Below are 17,291 nucleotides of genomic sequence, written 5' to 3' on the forward strand. Positions count from 1 at the left end.
AAATATATTTGAAGTTTTTTTAGTTGTAACACATGCATTCCATCAAACGGAAAAGTTTGTAAAACATTAGGAGTAGGCCTTTAAAGGGCAAGCTACTAGACATACTGACTGCTACATCACAAATGTTTTTGACAACAGTGGGTCAGTGAAAATTCCCCGTATATAATAGTGATGACTCATTTTTCCAAATTTATGAAATGTTCAAAATAAAACACAAGGATCAAGAAAGAGAACAGACAAAAAGTGCCACACTAAACAGAAAAATTTGAAGGCCCCACTACTTAATCCCAAAATGTCCTATTAGGAGCAAATAACAACACATTACACTTAACTTCGCGTTGCAAATTTAAACGTTCCATGTTAGGTTATGTGTAAGTACTGATAAGACTTTCATTTGGGTGTTGAGTTTTTAGAAGAATTTCTTTTTTCCAATAAGATGCACTGAACTAAATATTAAAAATAAACCTGAATGCTAATATTTAAGGGTAGTTTTGTAGTTCCAGTTGTCTATATGTAATCATTGCATATGGCAGTTCTACCTCCAAAGATATACCATGTGAAGTGCTCACAGTGTTGTTAATCTTCTGAAGTTTTTTATTCACTGCCTGATAACGTGCATATCCTACTTCTAAACAATGTTGCTTATTGGGCAGTCTGCTGTTACAGTCCAAAGATGCTAAGAAACATTAGCTTGATAATATATGGCAGTGGTTTGCTATCTCATACTGTTCAGCATGAATGAAATGCAAGTTCATTCCACACTCAGTTAAGGACTATACACCAGGCAAAAATCATTATTTATTGTTTCAGTGGCTTACAACCCCCCTGTGCAGACACTTGTCTTAATAATTTTGTGTTCAGTTCCATTTCATGTTAGTTCTAGTGTGAATTTAAGATCTGTAGATTATAAAACATTTGTAGATACTCCGGCACATTTGTAAAGAAGATACCACTGTTACTCCTTTAAATTGTGCTGTTACTAATATAGAATGGTGTTATATAACCTGAACACATTTTCAAACTTCATAAAATACACTAACTTTCAAAATTGTGTTTAACAGTGTCACAGAGGCAGTAAAAATTTATTTCTGCAAAATTATTTTCAAAGAAATTTTATATTCAATATGGCAGTGAAAAATGACGTCTGCATCCAAAAACCATTTCTCAAAACAGGAAACACAGTCATTATTGTAAAAAATGAAGTGGAATACAATGATAAATGCAAAATATGTTCATGGTACGTAGGCAGTGCATTTTGTTGAGCCTCTACAAGAGAGCTGGGGATTATCTTCTTAACACAGAATGACACTAAATGCCATAATCACTGCTTCAACATGTCTTTAAATTTTTTTTGCATTAAACTTTTTGCAATGTATGTAGAAACTCCATCAATGAAATCTGATGGTTTATGATGACATGGATACAAACATGCTTCCCCATTGCCCTCCTTAACATTAGTAAGGCAACCTGGCACAATACTGCAATAACAAAACACTATCTAAAATTCTATGAATATTTCTACAAAATTGAACAGAATTGAAGCTTCAGCTGGATAGATTTGTGTTGTTTACTCTTTGAATGTCCCAAAGTGCAATAAAATATATTAACATATGCATCTGATCCAGACCAGAGTTTTTATTTTTTAAAAGTTGAAAACATTAATCGATAAGATTCATTTGGAGTCTACTGCAGTGTGGAAAGTATGAAAATTTCCTCAACTTTTTAAGTATGAGGAACATCAATATGAATAATATGTGAACAAATGGAATTAACCACAGGCAACATGATATTATAATGTGGCATATAAAAATTCTTATTATATTCTTACTTGTTTATATGGATGATTAAAAGCACTTATCTGAATTAACCTTACGTTATTAGTAAGACTTGAACCCAGTCTCAGATCAAAGCATATGATATCATGTTGGAATTTTACTATTAAGCACAAATGCCTTTCAATAACATTTCTGGATTGAAGAAATGGTCCACAGAAGATATTTGTGCTTCTACTGAGACTTTGAGTTTCACATAAAATTCTTTTGTAAAGGGAAGGTTAAAACAAATTAATGTTTTATATCAGGAGATATTTTAATCAGTCAGCCATTTTAGGCTATATTAACAAAGAAAATCTGTACTGAGAACCAAACAGTCTTGATGGTGGCAACGATGTATCCACATTAAACACTGTGACCCAATGGGCCAATGTCAGTAGTTACAAACAGCAGATCGTAAAGCTGCTGCAACAGTCCACAGAAACAATACACTATGACAGTTGTTCCAAAAACTCATTGCTGGCTCACCATAAGAAATGAAGAAACTGTCAAAACTTCAACACTTCCAGCACTAGCACTTCCTTATCACTGTACATCAAACACTGAACATCTGTCATATCACTAAAATTAATTGACTAACTCCTCCAGTATAAAAGTTCAGCACTTTCACTTTTCTACTGTCCACATAAACAAAGGTGCTGTTTGTCTCCAAATGAAACTATATTTCAATATATTTAAAAACGGACGGCTATATTCTCTCAGCTTCCGGCAATACATAAAATGCCACTGATGTGTTCTGTTTATGTTGTCCACAGGAGCAAACAGCGTAGTACATATGAGAAGTCATTTTTTATTTCTTGTACGTAAAGGCAGCACCTTAAGTTTCTTATAGCTTTAATTTTCATCACACACACACACAATTTATATTAGTGTTCTTGCTTCATCTAAACTCAATGTAAAGGCACCAGACTCAATGTCTCTTCAAAATATACATCCCAGTCTTTCTTAAAGCCTGCAAGCCCCTCCCAATCTAATTTTAATTCTTGTATAAATAATTCTCTGACAAAACAATTAACAAATAATCATTTCCATAACAGTAAGCAATATTTTTTTCCAATCACATTAACAGCTACAATCCTAATATATTATATATAGATTCTAGATTTAAACACACTATATCTCATGTTAAGTCCACAAAGATCCTTCCCAATACCTTTACTTACTACAAAACAAGAGTTATTTTTCACAGCCTTCATTTTGGTGGTGTTTTTCATGTTCACGGGAAGATGAATAACATGTTTTCTATTAATGCCTGTGAAAAATGCTTCTTCAATCTTCCGTTCTTTTGCACCTCCGAATTAAACCATTTAGTCAATCACTATCACAACCATTAAAGTATTTTTCATATTAACATTAAGACAGTAGGAACAGTACACAAACAAGTTATACACTAACAATTAGTATCAGACATAAGATAACATGGCTCTCAGTGTAACATTTAAGTGAAACAGACAATAGATACACATTTGATCTACATAAGCACATTTGAAACATCACTACATTAGCTTACTTTGAAGTACGATTTCACGAGCTGTCATCAGAAGGGTACTGATACTATCTTAGTTGGGGTTTTTAAAATAAGTTCTGTTTAACTCTGGCACACATAATACAGACATTTACAGCACTATAACATTTTTTACTCAACATTCTTAAAAGGGTGAAGTGACAGAACCTGAAGAGGTAATCAATTAATGGCCTTACACCATTTGCATCTTTCATTTTTACAGTTAAATGAGAAGTATTTCTACTTGAAAAGTAATTTTGAAATTTGTTATTTCATTCACACCAAGCAGTGAACAAAAACTGACTGCCACTAGTGGCAAGTAAGAAAGATGTAGATAACACGATTAAAATAAAAGAATAGGATGATTCCATCCAATGTAATGCCCAGATATCAAACTGCCTGTGACCAATTTACAGATACTTGCTCACACGTCCCTTAGTACTCAGTACTTTTGGACAATTACTATAGTGATTCAGCTTACATATGACTTATTTATAAAACATAATTTCAGTCAAAGAATAGTGAATCTCTTAAAACTTTATTGCACCATATCTACAACTTCTGTAATTACAAAAACGTGTTTAGAAAGAAAGCAGTTTTTTTCTTTCTTATCAGAGAGAGGGGAAAGTTACTAAAATCAGTCAAATTCATTTCTAGTTGCTTAATAACTGTGTTATGTGCATATATCAGTGAAGGCAGATTTGTTCCCCACCAAAGATGGTGGTCCCCACATATTCCTCACAAATTTCAGTCACTTCATCAGAGACAGCCATTCTTTTCTAAAATTGTGTCAAACATTAGGACAAAATTTCTGTTACAAAAATAATGGGTCTTCAAATTATAAATCACAATTAATGTTACAATAAAATGGAAATAGCCCATAGCAGCAGACACTGATACCCATTGCTGAACTGCTGGTGTCTTCCACTGTTTCTTGTCTCTTGCAATCCTGTAACTATTTTGTCAAACTACTACTTTTTACTGTTGCTGAACCATAATATTGACACTGCAATAATTAAAAAAGGTTCATTTAAATAGAATCTGTAGAGACTTAAAATATATAATGCTGCTTTCACTGGGGATATAATGAAAGTATGAAACTGTACGCTGCCTTCCCCTTCGATATATGCAATGAAAACAAATGAATACGAAAAACAGTCAATTTCAGTATTGTAAGGACTAGTACTTCAGGACCTGCTGAACACACTGCCATCTATGGGATCACATCCCATATCTCAGCAAGGAACGGTGGCAGCTTCTTGTTCTTCAGTTTGAGAGAGAAGCACATTTCTGAGTTCTGGTTTCCTAGAGTACGCAGTTCGGTAAGAACTGACAACAGCTTTGCAAAAATCGTTCCAGATTTGGGACGCCGCCTGTTGTCCACGTACGCTTTGAGAGCTTCCAGGTAAATTTCTTGTATCTTCTCTACTTTCCATCCTTCAACAAGTGATGGGCGCTCTGAAAACAGTTAAACTTAGGTTAACGGTGTGTCTAATAAATATGTCAGGCTACATAAAATAAAAAAAGGCTTAAAATCCATACCCTGCTACTGCTTAAAGTAACTATCTACCTAAATATTAAAATATTTAACTATTACATCAAAGTACAATGTAATATTACCCACTAGTAAACTCCTGGTTTGACGAATTCTCCAATTACTACTATATCTACTGTTTTTCTTCATCTCAGGAGACCTCAGATGAGGAAAAGTTACAGTATACAGAATTCTGAATATTTTAGCCATGTACCAGATCCACTGTGGGATCAGCTATTTTTTTATTTGTGTATTTATAAATAACTTTTGTTCCTATTATAGGAATATACCATTAACCACATAGCCAATTTAGAGGTGGATATCTGTTTTGAATGTATGAAACATTTAAGCAATTTTCTGCTGTGTCTCTATTCCACAAGATGTAGGAACAGCCCCTTTTCCTGTTGGTAACACAACATGGCTGCAATGGAGTTTATCCCCTTTACATCTACCCATTCCCCATAACACTCATAATGCTGGATGGGATACCAGTCAAAAGGTAGTAATCAGACACTGTGCAGGAACTACAATAATGATACACATATTTTACTGAAATAATCACTTTATGACAATGTAATGTGATGAGATGGACAAAAAGTCTACTCATGCTGCCGCTTGGTGAGTAGATCATTTTATCTATCCAACCACATATTTTTCTGAATATTAGACTAGCTATCAGTATTCTTGGGACACCACAATCAGAGATAGTTACTGGTAAGCAAATTAAGTTCATATCACATAATACATTAGATAGCCCAACTTGTTACTCAGCCATTTCGAAGAGAATAAGATGAAGCTGAATCATCTAGTACCATGAGCTTGAAAGTAAAGTTGTCTTCAACCCAAAGGGTGGCTTGGTTCTATTGAAGGTGGTATGTCCTTCCAAACTGATTTAACCAGACACTTAAAAGACCACCTTCAATTCCACATGAACTCCAAACTAAAATGAACTTGGCTTTTCTTAGATACGCAAAAAACTGGCAGAGAGGAAAAATTCTATGACTGACAGTGGACTGAACCATGGACTCTTATGTTTGTAAACTAATATATAAGTCACTAAGCCACTGAGCCGTACCCCATTAACATAGTTCCTGCTAATGACATACCTGAAAATATGACTATTGCAGTCAGAAGGGCATATTCCGCATTATCAACCTTCATTGCATACATCTGTCTGCAAAACCGCAACATGTCTTCTATCGTTTCCCCCATACCAGCCAGGTTGTAAGAATCCTTCGTGTAAGGCTGATTGTTGGCAAAAAGTATAGAGTCTGAGTTTACATCATAGCGCCGTGCCATGCGAAACATCATTACTTCACTTGAACATGCCTACAAAGAAAAAGAAAAAGTTAATCAACAGGAGAAAACAAAATTGTACACAGAATCACAACTAACTGTAGATTTATACAAATTTTCTTTCTTGAGAAAAACATATTCTCAGGAATGATGCAATGGCTCTTACCTTTAGTAGTGCAATCTGATCTTCCCTCAGCAGTTTATCAAATCCTGGTAACCGCTTGGCAAATTCAACAATTAGTTGAACAGTTAATATTGTGATCTCAGTGATGTGCCGAAACCTCACGTCACTCTGATCCTCTCCTTCCGTTGGCTGACTCTGCGTAACATGAAAATACAGTTTTAGAAACAATCAGCTCTTGCACATGATTCAGTTAAAATAAGGCAGAGAGTGATCACAATTGTGGGTGGTTCACACCACTACTTTGAATTATCTGTAACTGAGATTGACAGATTCTGGCCTTTTTGGTAGAAACTTAGTAGATCATCCAGTTTCTGAATTTCCATTATACAACTGAGCCAGACAGTCAGAAACCATTTTCCCAATAGTGAAAATACATATTTTGGAACATTACATGCAATACAACTGAAATACTCATAAAACTTGTAAAGTCACATGCAGATAGAATTCAGTGGTAAAGCTTGCAAACATTCAGCAGATAAAGTGATTCCCTCACAGTCAGATTTTCAATTATTTACACAATATATTCCACACTAAAAACTGTGACAGCTGTCTGATGGTTATGTGGCTAAAGGCTCTCAACAAAGCAAGCATCACTGAAACTCGACATTAGATTATCAATGTATTTTCCAACCCAATTAATTAGCCAAATACAGAAATTATTAAAAAGTGATTACTGATGGTATATCATTAATCAGCAACATCATGTTACTTTAAAATGACTTTGGGTGTAATATTACATGTAAAATATTCTTGTGTGAAAGACTGCTAAAGAGATCATAGTGTACGGTCAACAAATTTCAGCATAAAATACTTTCATACTATGAAGCACCACATAGTATTTGGGTAAATTTCTAATGTGACATTTACCGTAACTCGTCTCAAATCTTCCTCAGAAGGAGACTCGTATTCATTCTGGAAGTACACAAGCCTATGTATAAGCTCCTCCTGTTCAGGGCTCACAGGTTTTATTCCATTTGACAATGGTCTTTCTGGTTCCACCTGAAAATATAAATTGTAAAGAAAAATTATACATTTGTTCATCATCTGCATAAACAGTAAATTACAGTATAGTATTTGGTTTAAATCACAGAGGTCTCTATATAATCTTATTTTACACAGAAATGTCAGGAAACAGTGCACATATCTTTGATATAGTTTTCAGCATATCACATCCCACAACCATTGCATTAAACACTACTACAAAGATAAATTATCAAATATTGCTTGCTAACCTTGGCATCTATGTCTTTCAACATCATCACTTCTGGTGAACCATTCGTAGTAGAATTAGGTTTATCTTTATCTTTTTGTGCCTTTTTCTCTTTTCTTTTCACTGCACATTGGTATTCAGGTACTACACCTGTGACAAAAAAGAAAGTAAAACTTATTAATTTGGGATCAAATGAATTTATTTTCTATTCCATTTAAACAATAATTATTTTCTTTGTCTCATTTAAGTTGCTTCTCATTTACTATTTAAGAACTTCAAAGCAAAAATCAACATGGCTTTCACTGCCATTTTACAACAAACTGCTCTTTAAGATATTCTGATTGGCTGTTTTGGATTTATCCACCCAATAAATGTAGCTTCTTAAAAACAGCCTGTATCTAAAAACAGCCTGTATCTCAATACTGCCTCAGTTATTTACAATTACCATCAAATAAGCGACATTGTTTTTACAGGAATTGGAAATAAATACTCTCCAACAGTTATCTTCACACTGATTGATGAACTACTGTACATTTGATGATAGGTGCAGCAACTAAGAATGGCTAACATTATTTTACATCCAACTGAAATCTCAAGCAAGTGTGTGATACATACACTCTGGCCTCATGCCCACAGTGAGGCACTTCTTCAGTCTGCACTCCTGGCACTTTCTCCTCATATACATGTCAATTTCACAGTTATTGCCATATTTGCACTGGTACACGGCATTTTTTGTTATGCTCCTCCTGAAGAAGCCTGAAATCAAGCATAAGAATATTACCTTATCAGACATGGATAAGAGTAAGGATTAAATTTTTTGCCTTCTGATCAAGATCAGATGCTAACTAATTAGTTCAAGGCTCACAAAATACTAACGATACTTATACTGTCACAATATCATTCTTAGAGTAGTGATGGGAGAAGTTATTCTTTGATTAATTCTTACAGAAAAATGAAACAGAAAACAGAAACTTATACTCATTCAGAGTAGTAAAGTGAAAATGAAGCAGAGTATAAATGGAAAAATTTTATTTAATAAAAACTCCGAAACTTAATTTTTTATTTTGGGGGAGAAGGGGGTGGGTTGCTTCTATTATATTAAATAATACAATTAACTTCAGATGAATACAACACTGATATTTTGAAGCAACCTTAACAACTATCCTTCAAAATCCTAACCATAGACAACAACTTTGTTGTATCTATTTCATCCATTCAAACAACAAACACATACTACACTACATACAAATATTAGAGGACTATTTTACCAAACATAATATTCTTAAGTTGCCGCAGGACTATGTCACGCAACTCCGGCAACATCTTATTCTTACTACTGCTTGATATCTTCAGGTGGAAATCGCTAGTGACTGATTGGAAATAGTAGCAGTTACGAGAGACTAAAACAATACTGGAGACAAACATTCGGTCATAGTCAATACCAAAGACAACTGTTAGATTTAAACATTAAAATGGCAAAAAAAGAAGAAGAATGAAAGCAGGAGTTGAAGCTCTTGGAACAGTTGCTAAATACAAATAAGTAAATACAAATGTACTTCAGGGAGATATATGTTGGCTCTGCACTCTGAAACCATTAGACACATGAAGCAGGCTACACAGTCATGGCAGAAAATGAATACCTGATGGCACAATGAGATGTTCTCAAGACCACATCATATGCAGGGCCCTAGAATAGGAATACTAGATCTCTGCCAAACTGTACAAACAAACACATACAGCATAAATAACTGTTAGGCCTAGCACTATCTTTTTCAGCGAATAGATACATGGACTGAGCTAACAAATTTGATACAAGAATACAATAAGTAGATAAAATTAATATCTGTCAACTGAGTCAATCCGTTTGATGTTAACATTAATAACAATAAAACAGCTCAAAGAAACTGAAGTCCAATGATCTTCACAGAGCTAAGTCGCCATTGGAAAGTGAAACTTTCATCATCCCAGTCACAGTTGGTGCCCTGGGACGAATGCAGTACAGTCCAGCAAATCAATACCAGCTCTTCAACATGCAATGTTGTTCATAAACTGATTCTTCATGACCAGCCAATAACTCATCTAAAAGATAGCCTAGGTATGGGACATCTACCGGAAGTGGGTTAGTTCCATTGTTTGCAATACCCTATACATAAAGAGACTTTCAGAAAAGTGGATGCTGAAATGTTTGTACGGTGAATAAAAGAAGGCACAAACTGAGACACCTAGGGCTGTTTTGAACTCATTTTAATACTATAAACGGCTATTTGACTACATTAGTGACTTGAGATTGAAACGCGGTTTCACAATAATTATACAAAAAGCAGTATACAGTCGAAGGAATGGCAATGCTGTGACTCCCCACTACCAAAGATGTTAAACATCCAAAAATTGACCAAACAAGTAACGGTGTCCATTTGCTGGAACAAACTGGGCTGTAGTATGTCCAGATAAAATTGCACCAACTTCCTCGACCAGATGAGTGAGGTAGTTAATATGAAACATCAGTGAAAGTTCTCAAAATGATGCTTTTGATGCAAGACAATGCACCATCACACACAATCCATACTATAGACCATCACCTCCCTCTATGCACCTGGGCTGGCCTCTTTCGGACTACAGTCGGTTTCCTAACATGAAGAAACGGCTGAAAGGTCATCACTGCAATGAAAGTGGAGATATCAAACAAGCTGCTGAAAGGATTAGAAAGGCTGCAACAACAACGTAAAATGTGCATTAGCATGAATGAGTATGTTGAACAAATATTTACTGTCAGAAATCAATATTTGTGCTCAAAGTCTGGAACTTTTCAGCCCGTCGTGTATACAATGTTATGAAATGTAATCGTAACAATACAAATGGTTGATACTGACATACAATGAATTAGACAGACAGAAATGGAAGGTGTTACACTACGAACACATAACCAAAAACTAGCTAACTGATAATCAAGTATTTCCTTCACCAGGGAAGACGAATGGAATATTCCAAAATTTGAAACACGAACATCTGCTAGCATGAGTTTCTTAGAAGTAGATACCTTAGTGGTTGCGAAGCAACTCAAATTGTTTGATACGGGCAAGTCTTCAGGTCCAGATTGTATACCGATTAGGTTCCTTTCAGATTACGCTGATACTACAGCTCCCTACTTAGCACTCATATACAACCGTTCGCTCACCGATAGATCTGTACCTACAGATTGGAAAATTGCGCAGGTCGCACCAGTGTTTAAGAAGGGTAGTAGGAGTAATCCATTTAACTACAGACCTATATCATTGACGTCGGTTTGCAGTAGGGTTTTGGAGCATATACTGTATTCAAACATTATGAATCACCTCGAAGGGAACAATCTATTGACACGTAATCAGCATGGCTTCAGAAAACATCGCTCTTGTGCAATGCAGCTAGCTTTTTATTCGCACGAGGTAATGGTCGCTATCGACAGAGGATCTCAAGTTTATTCCGTATTTCTAGATTTCCGGAAAGCTTTTGACACCGTTCCTCACAAGCGACTTCTAATCAAGCTGCGGTGCTATGGGGCATCGTCTCAGTTGTGCGACTGGATTCATGAGTTCCTGTCAGGAAGGTCGCAGTTCGTAGTAATAGACGGCAAATCATCGAGTAAAACTGAAGTGATATCAGGTGTTCCCCAGGGAAGCGTCCTGGGACCTCTGCTGTTCCTGATCTATATAAATGACCTGGGTGACAATCTGAGCAGTTCTCTTAGATTGTTCGCAGATGATGCTGTAATTTACCGTCTAGTAAGGTCATCCGAAGACCAGTATCAGTTTCAAAGCGATTTAGAAAAAGATTGCTGTATGGTGTGTCAGGTGGCAGTTGACGCTAAATAACGAAAAGTGTGAGATGATCCACATGAGTTCCAAAAGAAATCCGTTGGAATTCGATTACTCGATAAATAGTACAATTCTCAAGGCTGTCAATTCAACTAAGTACCTGGGTGTTAAAATTACGAACAACTTCAGTTGGAAGGACCACATAGATAATATTGTTGGGAAGGCGAGCCAAAGGTTGCGTTTCATTGGCAGGACACTTAGAAGATGCAACAAGTCCACTAAAGAGACAGCTTACACTACACTCGTTCGTCCTCTGTTAGAATATTGCTGCGCGGTGTGGGATCCTTACCAGGTGGGATTGACGGAGGACATCGAAAGGGTGCAATAAAGGGCAGCTCGTTTTGTATTATCACGTTATAGGGGAGAGAGTGTGGCAGATATGATACACGAGTTGGGATGGAAGTCATTACAGCATAGACGTTTTTCGTCGCGGCGAGACCTTTTTACGAAATTTCAGTCACCAACTTTCTCTTCCGAATGCGAAAATATTTTGTTGAGCCCAACCTACATAGGTAGGAAAGATCATCAAAATAAAATAAGAGAAATCAGAGCTCGAACAGAAAGGTTTAGGTGTTCGTTTTTCCCGCTCGCTGTTCGGGAGTGGAATAGTAGAGAGATAGTATGATTGTGGTTCGATGAACCCTCTGCCAAGCACTTAAATGTGAATTGCAGAGTAGTCATGTAGATGTAGATGTAGATACAGTGATTAAAATTTCATCGTTATGAGAGCTTATTTTTTATTTTCAGTACAGAACAAACCCACTCCTGCAGATAAAAAAGTGAGTACCTCATGGGTATTAGGTGTATCTAACACTAGCGAAACTTTCCAGGTGAAGGTAACACTGTAGGCCCAAAGGACTTGCCCGTGCAGCATATCACTTTCTGTAGGACTTTCAGAAAGGCCGAATCTTCGAGAAGTGGTACACGAGAGCATTATCCTGCCAGGTCACACATACAGTTTCCTGTAGTGCAATAGCTGCAGAACGAATGGTAACAAGATGGATGCAGGGTCCTTCCAAAATGACTACATCGTGAGAAGATTGTAGGTCGTTCGAGTGGGTCCGACGAATACACACACGACTGTAGCTGAAATCTGGGCAAGGTTAGAGGTAGGATTTCACCACTAACCACTGGGAACAAGTTACTGGAAGCTGGATTGTGATCTCAAGTTGCCACGTGTAATTTATTGTCGACACCATTCCACCAACAAGAGAGATACGAATGCTGCAGGGCTAGAGTTATTTGGCGTTCAGGTAGCATTCTACAGCATTCGGTGAGGTCGACGCCGTGTTCTCAGATGAGCTGGATAATGTTCATAGTTATCACAGTTCTCAAGAATCACTGCTATTATGTATGACAGGAAAGCTGATTTGATAATCATTGAAGGGAAGCTGAATGAGCCCCAGTAAATGCCAAGAACGGTTGTCCAACTCTTCCCCACCAGGGTAGCAAATGGCATACTCGAGCAGGATAGTGACAAATCCCACCACTGACACCTCGAGGAATGCTCGGACTCTCGAAGAGCCTGCCCCTCCTCGAGTCTGTCGTACAGAGTACACCTGCGATGTAAGGGGAAGACATTCCAGATTGCGGGCAGCAACCTTCATTAACTGACAATGTGTGTGTTTTGGGCACGCCAAGAAATTCCTTAAGGTGATATTTGGAAGCTGACTGCTTCCGTGTTACAACAAATACAGCAGTGTATTTGTATTCATGGCGGTCACAACTCTTCCTGATGTTTAAGATGGATATTAGTTCTAAATGGAATGAAAATTTAATAACTTAATATCTATTAAGAGATGAACGTCTCAACAATTTTTTACAAATATGGGACTGACACTTCACGGTGTAACACTTCGCCACTCCAGATGGTAGGTACCTTTACAGCCCTCGCAGGTGAGCGCGTTGTAGTGGTAGCCGGAGGCGCGGTCTCCGCACACGAGGCACAGCTCCTCCTGCTGGCGCGGCGCGGCGCCCTTCTTCTTCTTGGCGTCGCAGCTGTCCGCGCTGTAGCCGTTCAGACTGCTCAGAGGCGACAGGTCCTCCCGGCCTGCCAACACCAAAACCAGAAATATTTCAATACAAATGTCATCTGCGGTTTTTTATTATTTTTGTTAAAACATTGCCGAGCTTCCAGCCACATCGTGTCCTTAAATACACACGCGCTTTCGGAGGAGTGCTACTCGGGCGTCGACAATTGTGGCCGACAATGACCGAGGAGAACTCTTCCGAAAGCTCGTGGATATTTCGCCACTTGACGTGGCTGGTTATTTAGTTTATATCGGCTTGAGACCATGCGTTCGTACATATATGGCTGTTTGGATTGGGGCTCACAGTATGACAATTAGCGTCCGTGTACAGTTCAATACGATACCACTGCAGAAAAAGTAATTAATTAATTCTAGAAGTAAAAGATGAGTTCCGATGGTAATAAAAATTTTGAAGGTGAGATGTACGTTGAAATCTTATTAAAACTGCACAAAAAATAAAGGAAACCGTGTCTCCTGCTATAACATCCAGCTTGCTCAATCTGTAACACTATGGGAATGACTTCTCAAGAAAATTTAGCAAACTATCGTTGTCTAAGAAATACAGAAAATCAGTTGCCAAATTGTACATATAGACCCATGTTTTTACATACTTTACGTTGCGTAAAATTACATAATATTGCTTTTTAACCCTCCTTCAAATTTCCCCGTAACGCTCCCTTAGAAAGATATCCGAATCTACTTTTACATGCATACTTCAAAAACCACACCTGCCACATAACTTACAGATGTGAGCATCATGATTTTAAAAAATGATGTTCAACTGCAACAGAACGTAATTAGTTGCACTGTGGGCCGATTATGAAGAACGTGCTTCTTCTTCTTCTTCTTCTTCTTCTTCTTCTTCACTTCCCATGATTCGGGATTTCAGTTCTCAAAAGCAGTAATGATATTGTGTGAAGTAGTGTACTGCTACGATTATTTGTAGTAAAGGGCTTTGAGTGCTGTCGAGATTGAAAATGGGGCAAACAAAAAACAGAGGCCCGAAGTTTTCCGACTAGTAGCGACTACACCGATTCAGAACTACAAGTGCGTTGTGGCATCAAAATCATCATCTACCTTAAGATCATCCGATAAATGACGCTTTCTCAACTGTCACACTAGGCCGTATTTAGTCAACTGGCGAATGTTTTACTAGCTCTGCAGCGTATCTCATACTTGCATTGACGACAAGAGTTGTTGGATGTCCTCCTGAGACATATCGTGACAAATTCTGTCCAATTGGCGCATTAGCTCGTCGGAATCTCGAACTGGTGAGAGGTACGACTGCCCTGGTGGCCAAGGTGGAATTTGGCAAGCATAAAGACAAGCAGCAGAAACTCTCGCTGTGTGCGGTCGGGCATTATCTAGATGAAATGTAAGCCCAGGATGGCACAGAATATCTCCGACGTACAGCTGTGCTGTATGAGTCCCGCGGATGACAACCCAAGGGGACATCGCAGGCCACCACTTTTGTTTGTCGGGTGGGTGACGGTACGGTTCGTATCCCACTGCTGTCCGGGAATCTCTAGACACGGTTTCGCTGGTCATCAGAGCTCATCACTGAAGACAATTCTACTCCAGTCAATGAAATTCCAGGGCGAAGACGTGCGTGGATACGCTCCGTAGAGCGGTGGAATACCAATATTAATGTCGCTCGCCATACGGCCTCACAACCAAAGTGATGATCTGGGGAGCCATATTTTCTAGCAGGACCTCCCCTCGTTTGTCATCTGCGGCACCCTCACAGCACATTGGTACGGCTAGTTTTGCTGCCATCCATGGCAAACCATCTAGGGCTTAAATTTCAGCAAAATAATGCCCGACCGCATATGGCGAGAGTTTCTACAGCTTGTCTCCGTGCTTGTCAAACCGTCCCTTGACCAACAAGGTCGTCGGACCTATCCCCAACTGAAAACGTTTGAGCATTACGAGCAGGGCCCTCCTACCAGCTCGGGATTTTGACGATCGAAAGTGCCAACTGGATAGAATTTGGCACTCAGGAGGGCGTCCAACAACTCTGTCAACCACTGCATAAGGGGCAGAGGTGGATCATCGAGTTATTGGCTTGCTCAGTTTGTGAAGTTTTTTCTTTTGAATAAGTCAACCAATTTTTCTGAAATTTTAATCATTATTTTGTCTGTACCTGTTCTAAACACAGCATTCGAATAATTCCTTCTTAGTGGGTCTTCTTTTTTTTCCTTGGCCTGTATTCAATAACATTTTCGCGCCACTTCATATTTTCTCACGTATTTCACCCATTTTCATTACATAAACAGGAAGATATCACGCGTTTTGATATTACATAAAAGTATGGTCTCCAGCCTTAACACATCAAGCCGAAGATCCCTCCAGCTAGAGTGGGAATCCATGCGTAAAGGGGCAGTGTCGAATCAGAAGGAGCTTTACAAACATTTCCCCACTTCTCGCATGCACTTGGACTAGAACTCACGCAAAATTATAAAAAGTATCCTCCGGTAGACACAGTCTGTAATTAAATGTGTTTTGGGGCCCATGAGTGCCTCCTCCTCTGTCTCACTTTTGGATATGTGCCTGGCTTCTGCCAAAGTCGACAGTGGAAACTTGGCAGTCACGGCGGGAGTAGCACACCCAGAACGGCTAAACCAGAGAGAGAGAGAGAGAGAGAGAGAGAGAGAGAGAGCAGTTGGGGGCGACAGCAGGCAGCGCTCCTTCCGCCAGAGCAGCTCGGGTCGCGTCTCAGGCGTGGCTGGTCCGCCGCCTTGCCGCAGCTGGCGGCAGATGTGGCGCCATCTGTCACTCGCAGGACAACGGCCCTATAGTTCACAGCCGCCACCGCCGGGGATCGAACTGCGCCACGCGGCGCCGCGTGCAACCCGACACTATGTAAAGCCTGTTCCTCGCATAGTGTTGACTATAACAGGAGACGGGGGTGCAAACTATCCGTGCGGACGCTTACTGAGCACCCTAGGCTGAATTAGCTCGTCAGTAGCAACTCCGTGACAGGAAACTGAAAACCGCTTGTGCTCAAACTATCTGATTTACTTTCGCAAGACACTGATTTCCACCGTGCTTTCTTAGCTACTACGTCTTCGGCTCATGAGGCTGGCTCACACTAGGCCAGTATTTAGTCAACTCAGTGATTTAGTAGCTCTACAGTAAATTTCGTATTTGCGGTGAGACAGCTGAAGGAACACCACTACAAAGATCCACTCCACTGATGGTCTGCCAAGACGCAGAAAAAGTGTGCGACACTGTATCCAGAAGTAAAGTTTTGGTGGTACTAAGAAGGAAATAATGTGTAAATTGTATGAGAGTGGGGGTGTGGGGAGGGGAACCACGTGATTTCTACCGTCGTGGAATCGAAAAGTCGCCCAAGCGTTGGCGGACAGTTGTAAATATTGAAGGACAATATACTGCTCATGACTAAAGTCTCTGTTACATGCATACTAAAAAATACTCCATACTCCATACACCCTGTTCTAGTCCCGCCCTGTAAAGTATAGTATGGGCGCCCTTGCTCAGCTACTTCCAAAATACTTAAAATATAATTTCAAATCATCGCTAAACTTTTTCTCGCTTACACGCTTCACGTAAAATATTTAACACAATAACTCATTTATGAAGTAATGAGAACGTTGAAACTGTTTTTTACTTGAGCGTTCGATTCTTTAAAGAATCAAATTAGTGCGGTGCTGAAAACACAGCACTCCATCATGTGAATTGCTGACGTTGAGAATGCTTAGTAACTATAACTACCGCGCTTTTACTGCCGTCAATCAGGCTGGCCTTTAAGCCCCCTTTTACACGACAGACTTTCTTCTCTGAATTAACAACTCAGAGAAGTGAGCCTACTGCACCGCCTCTGGCGTTT

General features: G+C 38.8%; 1 protein-coding gene across 3 annotated transcripts in view; it reads right to left on the reverse strand.

Moving 5' to 3' along the window:
• Positions 1-17,291, reverse strand: part of LOC126353835 (ecdysone receptor) — a 1,466,551-nt gene that overhangs the window by 1,080 nt on the left and 1,448,180 nt on the right. For all 3 annotated transcript variants that reach the window (XM_050002968.1, XM_050002967.1, XM_050002969.1), the window contains 7 exons: positions 13,291-13,461; positions 8,176-8,316; positions 7,583-7,710; positions 7,218-7,349; positions 6,333-6,485; positions 5,977-6,199; positions 1-4,794 (listed from right to left, as the gene is read on the reverse strand). The exon at positions 1-4,794 is cut by the window's left edge and continues 1,080 nt beyond it. In XM_050002968.1, the coding sequence (XP_049858925.1) occupies positions 4,550-4,794; positions 5,977-6,199; positions 6,333-6,485; positions 7,218-7,349; positions 7,583-7,710; positions 8,176-8,316; positions 13,291-13,461 (1,193 nt within the window). In that variant the 3' untranslated portion in view covers positions 1-4,549. The remainder of the gene's footprint in view (positions 4,795-5,976; positions 6,200-6,332; positions 6,486-7,217; positions 7,350-7,582; positions 7,711-8,175; positions 8,317-13,290; positions 13,462-17,291) is intronic.

This window comes from Schistocerca gregaria, chromosome 3, assembly GCF_023897955.1.
Source record: "Schistocerca gregaria isolate iqSchGreg1 chromosome 3, iqSchGreg1.2, whole genome shotgun sequence".
Taxonomy (NCBI): domain Eukaryota; kingdom Metazoa; phylum Arthropoda; class Insecta; order Orthoptera; family Acrididae; genus Schistocerca; species Schistocerca gregaria.